Below are 12,084 nucleotides of genomic sequence, written 5' to 3'. Positions count from 1 at the left end.
ATAGCTCACAAAAAAGGTAACTTACAGCTCTGGTAAATCTCAGCTATTTGAGTTGAGGTTTTCTGTGCAGAGTGCCACATTACGCTTCATTTTTTATTCTTCTTGGAAAACACGCTGCTGAATCTGCTTATCTATTTTTTGAGACAGAGGGGAAGAGACCAAGTTTTTTCAAGATTGAAAATGGTTTCAGAAGAATCTTACTGCATTTTTCAATGCAGATGTATTGCCTTATTCAAAATGCTCCTTCCAGATTCAACAAGAAATGAGGCTAGGGTCTATTCCACAGCTCACCACACCTCGCCCAAAGCAGGCGAGCCGAGGTTCTACCACTACCATTAATACTACCACGCTCTAGGAGCTCTCTCAGTGCACCTTCATGCAGCTGTCTGTGAAAAGCAGCACACAGCTGTTCCTTCTGCTTCCACACAAGAGCAAACCAAGCAAAATATAGTGTGGTTTTGCATTTGAAACAGTGGCCACGTACACAGCTTTGGATCAATTAACCTGCAAGCCGACACGTACTTTTGCAGTCCTATCGTATTCTCATCTGACATTCCGGTGTACTTCTCCTTTTTACTATTCCTGACAGTAAGCAAAATTCCTGAATATTTGAGGCACCAAGAGAAGTATTCAGGAAGGCTAATTTTAGCTCCACGAGGCTAGCTTGCCTTTTGCCCAGTGGCATACGTTATCCTCTAGAGAACTCACTCTCTCTTGCGATTAACTGAGGAATAACATGGGAGAAATCATTCACATTAAGCAAAAACCAGCCTTGGCAAAGACCCTTTTAACTCTGTCAACCTGTTCTACAGATCACATTATACATAATACATTCAGTGTTGAAAGCAAGGCTTGTTCAATTTGTGCAGTTATTACTGAAGATGTGTTTTCCAAAACACCAAACCCAGGATGCTAAGCTTCCTTCAGACTACCTGCTGTTGTCTCTCCTTACACTAATGTCTTGTGAGACAGATTTGCAGAAAGTAGGAAAATCCTTTCTAATAAATCCAAATCGGTGCTTAGGTAAACAGCAAAAGAACAAATGTTCCCAGAGAACAACGCACGACTGTACGCAACAAGAACGTCCGCTACAAACAAAACCTGAGGCAGCTGACAAAAAACTTGTGTTTCATTGTAAACACTGATTTCGGTGTAGTATGCCCTAGCTGGCCCCTAAACTGACTTTGTGTGAACATTTTGGAAAGGATAAGAAACAACTTCGACATGTCCACAGGTGTGACATTTTATCTGAAAACTCCTCACCTCTGATAATTTGAGTATAAAGAAAAATACCTCAGCAGAGGGAGATGAAAAAGTAGTCCTTTGCTAAATAACTAAATTTCAAGGTCTGCTTTTGATAGAGGTATTTCTGCCATGTTAAAATCCATCCCCGCCACAATAGCTAACATTAAAACCCACCAGCAGCATACCTTGGATCTTTTCCACTGAAATTGCTTGCGAATGGCAAAGATCAGATCTATCTCTGCTCTTGTAGGTTTAAAAATGAAAAATGATTAAAATCTTGGTCCATTACATTACTCAAGACGAGAAATCTACCATTTCTATTTTCATTATCTATAACTGTACTGATGAAAACTTACTGCAATTTAAAAAAATACACATAAAAAGCATGTATCTTTAGATACCATTTAGAAACCTCATCCACGTTTTTCCTTACAGCAGCCAGTTGTTACAGATATTTCTGCAGACGGACTACCCAAGAATCTTCACAGCCAGGCAGATATTTGATCAGAGATAAGTGAAAACAGAAGGCCTCTTTTAGCATTCTATTACCCTTCCCTAATTATGTAATAACTTTTAGCAAATCTTTTCTTGCCTCTTCTGATGACTGATTAGATGGTGAGACAGAACGCTGTGAAGAGATCCAGCTCTTACAAGTCACAGTGCCAAGTGATAGCAGAGAGCCAGAAATTACTGTCATTGCGAGTTCAGTTTAATATATTACACTCACTGTGTTAGACCAATTGCACTGACTCTTTATTACTGGCTATTCCCCCTTGGGATCTGCACAGAATACTTTCTAATTTACAGCTTTGTGCCCTCTTATAAGAATACGGCTGTCACAATTCCTCCTCTCCCTTCACGTTTTCCTTCTTATGAGGATTTCATGTTGCCTATGAAGCGACCATCAGTGTTCTCATTAGAACATTTCCTCTAGATCCATGAGCAGTTTAAACCTGAATAAACCTATGTCCTTGACAGATATGTCAAGCCTAAGTTCATTCAGCATAAGTTTATAAACAGTTTCAATTTATATCAGGTTAAAATCTAACTCAAATGCAGCATTTATCTACAAAGAGAAAAGCACCTTTAATGTATGTCCACTTTGTAGTGGGCAAGATGAAGTTCCACAGCTACTGATGGGCTTCTCCAAAGCATAGCACTAGTAACAGTTCTCCAGCAACACTGGATTTACACCTTTTTTACCGCAGCTGTCCAAGCGCCGTTCAGTAAGGTGAGAGATGGGACTGTTTCGAAATGCAAACTGACATTCTTTCAGGATACGTATAAAGATGTTACTTGTAATCAGTGTAGTATCATTTACAGGTCATTTCCCCTAGCTGAGCTGTGTAATCATCGAGCTAGTGTTACTGAATTCCCACAGCAGTATACCGTGTTAGAGGCTTTCCCTGAGTTGGGTTTGTGCGCAATAACTGGTGTCCATGTGACAAAGCTTATCTGACAGGACCACGCCAGCGCTTGCACAGAACACTTCTGCTCACTTGGCCAACAGCAATGTTCCACACTAAAAAGCTGCTACCATTTTCCATTATTCAGATTAAAACGATTCTTCCAAATACAGAAATAATTATATCATACTGAGCAATTAAATGCCACGCAGTGTGGCAGTAAGTGCTAAGAAATTAAAATTTCCTTCAGTCATATTGTTTGACAAAGTCTTAGCACCGTCTCCAATAAAGTGAAATTACACAAATCACATAAACACTGAAGATGATCAGGACAGATATCTTCACCACCCAAATTCCCTGAATGTGAAATGAGACGCACAGTCAGTCTCATGTATTCTACATATACCACAGAGGGGCTGCTAGTTACCTATCACATGAGTTTGATGGCGAAACACCTATCTACTAAAGAGCTCCCAAAAAGGAACACACTGATCAGATTTCTGCAGAAGTATCACAGCTAAAGAAATGAGGTACATAAGCATTTTCTACTACCAAATATACAGAGAGTAAAAGAAGGCAACAAGGCCTTCTACAGAACCATGAATACTTCTCAGACTTCAGTGGCTTTATTCTGAATTAATGCTGGGATTTCAACCACAGTTTAACTGAAGAGTAAATGAGCTCAATTTGATTACTTGGACCATTGCGAAGTCTGGCCCAAGTCAGAGGCCCAAAAAGTTACCTTTCAAAACAAAGTGAGAAACAGTCAGTGAGATAAATCACAGAGATGTAAAGGCATGCCTCTTTTCCTGAGCAGAATTACACCTCACAAATATTTTTCCTTACGTACCAGAACTTGGGGGGAACGTACAGAACTGCATAACTTCAAGTTGTGACTGACATGCTGTCAAATGTTAATGTGTTAAATTATGAGCTGATGCTCACTTTTCTTAAACTCCAGACATCAGAAAGAATAGAAGATGGTTTGGGCAAAAAAAATCATGGGCTGTTACCATAAAACAGAAAATTAACAAATTAACCTCTCCTTTATCTCTGTACTTTTTCAGGTCAACTTTTTCTGGCTTTAAGTGAATCTGTACCAAAATGGAATTTGTGACCTTACAGAAGAAACAGTCACACAAACCCCACAAGATCACTGAATGACTTGTTCCCATTTCTGGAGAAAGTCAGATGACAGCAGCAAAGAAGGTAACTCTACTGTACGACACACAATAAACACCAACAAAGGATAAGGCAGGGCTATGCACTGCAGCCAACTAATGCATATTCCTACTTCCACGATACAAATCTGGGCTTTGTCTACCCACTCAGCAAAGTGCAGCTTCTGGGATATGAACGTATTTGTCAACTGCTCATTATGTGGGTGGGTGGGATAACCCACACAAAGTGGCAAGAGACAAGTACAGAACAGGTACGAATTTAGGCTACAAAAGCATGCTTTATTTAGGACACTGATCTCTGAGAAATTAAATTAGGGAGCCATAGACTCAGATGAAGTTTGGTTTTTTTAAAGCACACTGCAGTTAACCTGCTACCTGAATAACCTTTAGAGAGTTCGCTGTGAAAAACAGATTATTTTTTAAGCCAGGTACCTAGTCAAATAAATCTGAAACTTCCTTAACCAGAAAAAAAAAACAACCCATGAACTAGCTAATTATTTTTTTCAAGCTGAATTAAAGCATAAAATCACACCAGGTTGCTCTGAAAGTCAAGTCTTCTCTTTCATCACGTTGCCCTACAATGTCAGAGGTGCGTGGTGGTGGTGCTGATGTTGGTCTCCCCACCCCGACTTATTCATACAGGTGCATCACTATGCTCAACACTCTCATACTGTTTCATTCACATAGTGAGCGCTGTACATAGCAGATATGTACAAGGACAATCTGTAGCAATTAAAATAATAATTGAATTGTAGTAATTAAAATAATAATAAATAAAATAATAATTCCAAGACATACACTGGAAACTGGCAGGCTGGAAAGCAGCTTTTCAGGCAAGAATGTGCAAGTCCTTTTGGACAAAAAACTGGCTATGACTCGCAGCAGAGGTGAATGACAGCCCTCTGGGCTGCATCAAGAGAAGCATTTCCAGCAGGTTGGCCAGGGACATCCTTTCCCTTTACCCAGGGGTAAGATGCATCTAGAGTGCTGGTATTAGAAAGACAAGAAATGGAGCAAGTCCTGCCAAAGGTGACCAAGCTGATTATGGTATGGGAGCATCTATCACATGAGGAAAGCCCAGAAGAGCTGGGAATGTTCGGCCCAGCAGGACGTTAGTACCAGGAGCAATTGCAAGATGGGAAGGAGGAAAGATGAGCGAAGGGAGCTTTTCTCAGTGACGCACAGTGAAAGAACAAAAAGCCATATGACAATAAATGAAATCCAAGAAATTCCAATTTGACATTAACATAAGAAAAAAGAAAAGCAAGCAAAAAGAAAGCACGCTTCTCCGAGCAGCCTGTACCAGCTGGTCCTGTTTGAGCACAAAAATTAGGCAGGACGATCTCTAGAGGTGCCTGCCAGTCTCCACCATGCTGTGGTTCCAAAAAGAGAGGATGAAGGATCAGTCCAACCAGTACAACAGAGCCTCTGCTCCAATCCAAAAGAGAGTAACCGCTCTCAAACCAGATATTTTCCTCTTATCTGACTACATCAGTTGCAAAGGAAAACCTATGCTGCTGTTACTCTAAGAGGTTTAAAAGATAATAAGGCTATTTGCTACACCATTTATCAAACACTGCTCGTGTGCCTGCTTGGTTTATTTTATTTTATATACTTGAATCACCTAAATTAAATTTGCGAATCAGACAGGAAGTCCATTAGTGCAATTTGTTTATGTTGCTGATGTTTTAAACAGAAATCAAATTTGATCACAATGAGAACACAAAACACTGAAGATGTCTTTCCTAGATGTACACATTGTTAACTGGGAGATGTCTTTTCAAAAAGAACAAATTCAAGTGCACCTCGCTGCAGGGACACGTTGTACTCAAGAAACATTCTTCTTGAAGGAAAAGCAGGACAGATAGAGAACAAGTCTGAAGTATTATGCCAGAGCCAAAAGCACATGTCCTTTCTGAATTCTGCATGAAGCTAGAACCATGGGTTCTAACACGAGTTGGGTGTGGGATGTTAGGATTTGCATCCACATGAAGTCCGGACTCCCTTCCTTTCCTATCACTGAGAGTTATCAATCAGAAGTAGCTGTTCCATACCAATTAACTTCTACTAATAAGATTCACATGAAGAAGCACCAACAATTCACTCTCTTCTCAATCCCTCTTTAACCTTCCACAGGTCTGTCTTCCAAATAAAGTTTTTATATCATGCTCCTATATTCATTGTATTTGAACTCATAAACCAGAATGAGCAACTCACGGATACCATATTCTAGGATACCAAACAAATTTTATCAAGTAAAAAGTAGTAAAATAAAATGAAGATGCGTTTTTATTCTTGTTTTTAATGAAAGTGTTTTTGTGTTTAGAAACACCACAATGTGCCTGGCCTCTCTCTTATTTTGGCCCTTGAATTTTTTTCCTGTGTTGTACTAAAAGGGTAAAACCAAAAGATTAATTATAACACTATAGTCCCCAAACAGATGATACTTGCTTACTCCTCAGCTCAGCACGGACTTTTCTAATGGCAGCTACAAATGACTGAGGTATTTGAAAGTGCTGTTACAGCATCCATCTTAGTCCAGAGACATCTGTCCCAAAAGCAAAGACGTAAAATATTTATTTTTTGTTAAAGTAAGACTGAAGAGGTCAAAGATGCCTCTATTTACATGTTTCTTTTTGCCATGGCTTTTTGGTCACATGTAAGTTGAGAGCCTTGAATCAAATCCACTAGATGGTGCAATCCATCTTCTCCATTGAAAGTGTTTGGCATTTAAATACGCAAAATAGTTAATTTTTTTATGAGAAAATGTTCAAAATTTATGCTAATCGAGGAAATATTCATTATTGAAAGAAAAAGTACCAACAGAATGTAATGGGTTACGAAAGACCTAGGCTTGAATCTCACACATGTCAGCAGCCAACACTTCCACTTCCAAGAGAAGTATGATTTCAACCATTCTCAGAATATATGTAAATGAAGTTCAACAAAATTTCCATTACATGAAAAAAAACAACCCTAATCCAAACAGCATATTTTAAAGGTCTTAAATAGCATCAGCAGGAGATTACTATTAGGAAGTTAGCATTTTTATTGACCAATAAGAATAGCATTCAGCTGCAGTATTCAAAAACCCTAAAATCTGTCTTCAACCCTTTAGAGACAAACACAATACTCACTAAAATCTAGAATTCCATGGCTGCATTCTGACATCTCAGTTGTAATCCGTACCCTTGACCTGAAGCAGCTACCTTTTCTTCTCTGACTGCACTCTGCAGAGCCGGTACAGGATAAAGTCAAGATGCACAAGATAAAAAATTACTGCCACGTAAGGTGGTGAAGTAAATCAGTGAAAAACGACTAACTTGTTCTGGATTGCGGCCAGATTTTATGTCAATCCTTCCCAAGTTCCCAAATGGCTGAAGTCTGCTGAATTATTAACAGTTCTATACTGCTTCTTACTTAGTGCCAAGACAAGTCCTACACCAGGAAGCAGGGTACGGTGTTTCACTGGCCTCTGATAAATTGAACAAGTGTACTGCCTTCTGCTTGCCAGGCTGAGGAAAAATTAATAGACCTTTAAAAACCAAGTCCTCTCGCCATAGCAATTTCTGGTGGACAGCCAAGAAAGTCTTGATTTTTATTCTCAGTAACTCATGCTTTTTCTCCTCAAACGAGATATTCTTTTTTTCAGAAAAAAAGATGACTGTTAATGACATTCTGCAGTTTCCTACCAAATACACACACACACACACACACACACAAAATAATTCACCAACATTCGTGGAATGTTTTGTGAAGGATAACCCCTAAAACTCAGCAGAGTTTTTTTTTTTCTTTCAAGTGATATAAATTGCACTCTTAAGACATTAAAAGACTGACATCAAACCCATTCCTTCTCAATTTTCTTTATGAAAAAACTTTTACCAACAGCAAGAAGGAAGCACAAAAACCACTACCATCTTAAATAAAATTAGTGTAGTATTTCTTGATTGAACATTTTCCTTTTGGAAAAAAACCCTCATGCAAATGTCTGCCATGATGAAATTCTGTCTAAAAGTTCATTGATTTTGATGGCATGTCATCTTAGCACAACAAAAATATTTTTGTTCATTTCTTAAGAGAATCTTAAATGTTTTCAGTAATACCCACCTCTTGCTTACTAACTGTTATAGTGTAAATATGTAGTACGGAAAGAAAGCATTCACTCGATTGTATGGAACTCACTGCTAATAGTAAATTCAGTAGGATTTTTACATGGGCATTACCCACAATGCTTTTGTCTGATATTAATTCAGATTGTGCTTGCATTCACCACTGACCTTATGGAGTGCAGGAGCCATTACTGGCACCAAAAATCCATTGTAAATGTAATTCACCAGCTGGTTACGTATCAGGGGATGTGCAACCTAAACGGAAGGGAGATAAAAGAGAGAGAACAATACTATTGAGACTGTAAACAAGACAAGGAAGATACTAATGCTGTCCGATATCAAAACATTTTCCCATTTAAAACAACACATGCTCATTTATCCATCACACAAACATTTTCTATGCTGCAGATTCTTGAAGATGTTTTGTTCCTCCAAGAAAATATACCAACTGTGTTTGTTTACAGTAAGCCTGCCAAAGTTAGAGAACAGGAATTTTCAATCTCACTGCAGGTTGACAAACGGACAGACAGCAAAGACTGCATGCCCATGCATCAAGGGAACGCTTGAGATTCTAAATATAATTCTTGCAACCTTGTCAGGGTCACTTGATGGTGGATTTGCCATCATTCCCTTGTCCTTTTGCAACAAGAGAAACATAGGTAAACAGCTGTTCTGTTTTTAAGAGTAGATAAACCAAAATTATCTCTAGCTATGGTACAAAAAAACACTATTCAAGTATTTTTTCCTAACTACTGTTAAAAAAAAAAAAGAAAATCAAACAAAAAACCCACACCCAAACAAACTAACAAAAAAACAGAAATGAATACCAAACCTACCTTATAAGTCCAACAGATTGGCTATAAGCTTTAAAAAAACTGTATATTCCATTTTAACAGTGACAGCTGCTATTATTCATTTGTTCTACGTTTTCATAGTCTATCAGGTAATGCACATAGGTCATTTTGAAAGCAATGCCTCCTATTTATTTCCATGGAAACCACTACAAAAAGCACAGTAACACTATTTGACAGGGCAGCTACATAACACTCTTTCCAACGCAGTCATCATTAGCCATACGTTTTCATCAGTGATGAACAAGAGCCTACATGCCACGTGCATTAAAAATCTGCACCAGCAGAGGTGAAACAGTTTCACTACTGCTGTAATGATCTTGTTGCTGGGAAAACATTGCCCACACAGTCCATTTTTCATCAGCCTGAAGTCACAAGGTGCCAAATCTAGAATATACGGCAGGCATTGTAGGACACTCAGACAAGATTGGCAGTGTGCTCCGTGGTCTTCAAATTGGTACGGAGCCTGGTGTTGTCATGCTGCAAGAGAGAGGTTTTCTTCTTCTCTGGCCTGAGCAGTCTGCAGGCTGTCAACACCAGCTCATGGTGGTGACACTACATACCATCTCCAATAACGATGCAATCCAGGAAATCGTAACATTCAGCCTCGTATTGGTTCAGTAGGCCCTGACAAACCTGCACATGGTGTTCCTGCATGAGTATTCATGAGATCCATCTGGCTCAAACTTCGCTGCCACCATCATTTCCAACGCACTGAATCCAAAATTCAGCAGTATACACAGTTCCCTGGTTGCAGACTGAGGATTCACATGCATGAACTGATTGAGATTCTCCTCATTTTGTGGTGTGACAGCTGTGTACGGCCATCTGGAAGGCAGCCTGCCTTCCATGTTGCTGTGGCCCCTCCTAAAATGCACCACCCACCGTGGCAACAAAATACAATGGAATCGTAGCAGGAAGATTCAACCTCTATCCACCTGACATGGTGGGCCGACATAATAAAACAGGAGGCATTAATTTCAGAGCAGCAATTATATTTTGCAAGTAACTCACTAAAATGTATCTTTTACTTAAAAGTAAATGTGACTACATTTTCACTCCCATTCAGCATGTTTCTTCTAGTAACACATACATCCACAGTTTTTATAGAACTTAAAATATATTTAAGTAAAATATTGGATGAGGGCTCTGTAAGGCTCTATGTCCTTAAAAACAATACCAAGTAAGGGATTAAAGCCAGAAAAAGAGGGGAAAAAATCTAATCAAGAAATAACCATTAGGAACAGACACTGGATTCTATACAGGCCAATCTACAATGAAATTATACTCCTTGGAAGATAGCTAAGTTCTGCTAAGTGTTATGTTTGGTTCATTTAAAGTGCTGCAAGGCAAAACAGACTATTTTCTTTCACATACTATTGTGAGAGTTTAGATATAGAGAGGTTTTTTTAATGCTTAAAAATGTGAAGACTGTTTTCCATCATATGCAAAAGCATTCAAATTACTTTCACTATCAACAGTGGCATTAAAATGCAATAACACTTTGGGTAATTTTTTGTTTGGTTTTGAAAATACTGAAAATGTTCCCAATTATGCGATGAAATATCAAGAGTCTGCACAATGACGCTGAATTCATTAACATCTGTCATCTGAAAACCAAAAACATATTAATTTATCCCTGTGACTGGGACAAACAGCACAAAGCCTTCACTTTATAAGTAACTCATGCTGGTGTGAATACTAAATCAAAGTAAACTCTGTAATTCAAAAAAATCTGCAGAGTTTATAAAACCACTATTTCAACTTCACTCCATTACCTGTATCACAGCATTGCAAAATTCAAGAGAATTCATGAACTGCACAAGGGCCGGTGACAAAAGCCAGTCATCTTTCAGCAGGCAGTGCCACTCTTCTCCTTTTTCCTCCAACTTCGTAGGTAAAGATGAATAGAGGCCACTTAGCCCTGTTGCCAGCACCTGTATTTCAAAAACAGAAGAGAAATAAGTTAACTTCCCAAATATTCATCTGTTTCAATAGCGTTGCCACAAAACAAATCATTTGTCTTGCTTGGTTTAGTAACATGAGTGTTATGATTAATTCAGTTTTCTCTTGAAAGAGTTATGTGGCAGAAAAACATGAGTATTGTAAAGAGTCTTCTATACTATATAATTCTTCCAGGTGTCTGGGACAGAGAGATGGGAAAGAGCAGGTTGCCTTACGTTCCGTATCAGAAATGACTGTTTCTTTTTAAATGGTTATAAAACGATTTTACAGTTTCCTTTAACTGCCTCCAGAGGAAGCAATCACTGACATACTCCATATTCTGTCACGTGGGGGTGGGTTTGCACGTTACCGTTTACGTATGTCCACATGAAGGTTTCTCAGCAGGAAACAAGAGAAAACAAAAATGGTGGGGGAAGCGTCCCCACCAACAAAAACCAAGTTCAGCCTCATGTGGCCACAGATAAATGTTGACTTTGATTCACAGACATCGGTATTCACTTGAGTCCACTTCACAAAAAAAAAATTCTCACTACATAGAATTTCTCATCAGTCTTTCTTATTTACTTGGAACAGAGAAGGGAAGAAATAAACAAAAACTTGAAATAAATAACTATACAGACATTGTTTCCAGCGCTTTATGGCTTATAGATGATTCATGAAGATTAGTTATTTTTAGTTACAATTCACAAAGCAAATTTCCAAAAAGCTTTTTAATTGGTACTGAATGTATTTCGAGCATTGCCAGTTTCAGAACAAACTTTGAATTATTAAACTTATTTGAAGCTGGAAACTTTTCAAATATTACTTACAATTTTTACCCTTCTGATATTATTTTCTACAACTTCAGGACACTTTTAAACATGATCCTCATCAAGACACAAGCTGATGGAAATCTTTTTAGCTGTCATCCAATAGACTCCCAAAGGAAATTTTCCTCCTTGAAGAACCAGCTACTTGATGTCTGTATGGCTATACAGTTCAAACCCAGAGGAAACACAGATGTTTTATCTATTAGAAAACAAACTCTTGACAAAGTACAGCTCAGAAACCAAGGGGATGTAGGTCATGATGACACGCACGTGTATCCAGTTACATCTGCTAGTCTACCTGTGTGGACAAAGGCAGTCCTTCTGAATCTCATCCATTCCTAAAACCACGTAACTTTGAAGAAGGATTTCTTCTGGCATAATTCAGCTAAGCATCATAAAAAACCCACAACTTTTTCACAGAAAGATAAACATAAAATACACATTTTACATATGATTTACATATATGTCTTTGTGTACATACATACATATAAATAAAAAATAATTGTTGTAGGGTA

General features: G+C 38.4%; 1 protein-coding gene across 1 annotated transcript in view; it reads right to left on the bottom strand.

The window, feature by feature from the left end:
* Positions 1-12,084, bottom strand: part of FHIP1A (FHF complex subunit HOOK interacting protein 1A) — a 74,757-nt gene that overhangs the window by 16,923 nt on the left and 45,750 nt on the right. The window contains exons 5-6 of the mRNA XM_065736429.1: positions 10,574-10,732; positions 8,113-8,199 (exon numbers count right to left, since the gene is read on the bottom strand). Coding sequence (XP_065592501.1) covers positions 8,113-8,199; positions 10,574-10,732 — 246 coding nt within the window. The remainder of the gene's footprint in view (positions 1-8,112; positions 8,200-10,573; positions 10,733-12,084) is intronic.

The sequence above is a fragment of the Cyrtonyx montezumae genome, unplaced genomic scaffold, assembly GCF_038088225.1.
Source record: "Cyrtonyx montezumae isolate F1298 unplaced genomic scaffold, pur_monq_1.0 scaffold_2, whole genome shotgun sequence".
In the NCBI taxonomy this organism is placed as follows: domain Eukaryota; kingdom Metazoa; phylum Chordata; class Aves; order Galliformes; family Odontophoridae; genus Cyrtonyx; species Cyrtonyx montezumae.
This window is presented reverse-complemented; position numbering and strand designations above follow the sequence as displayed.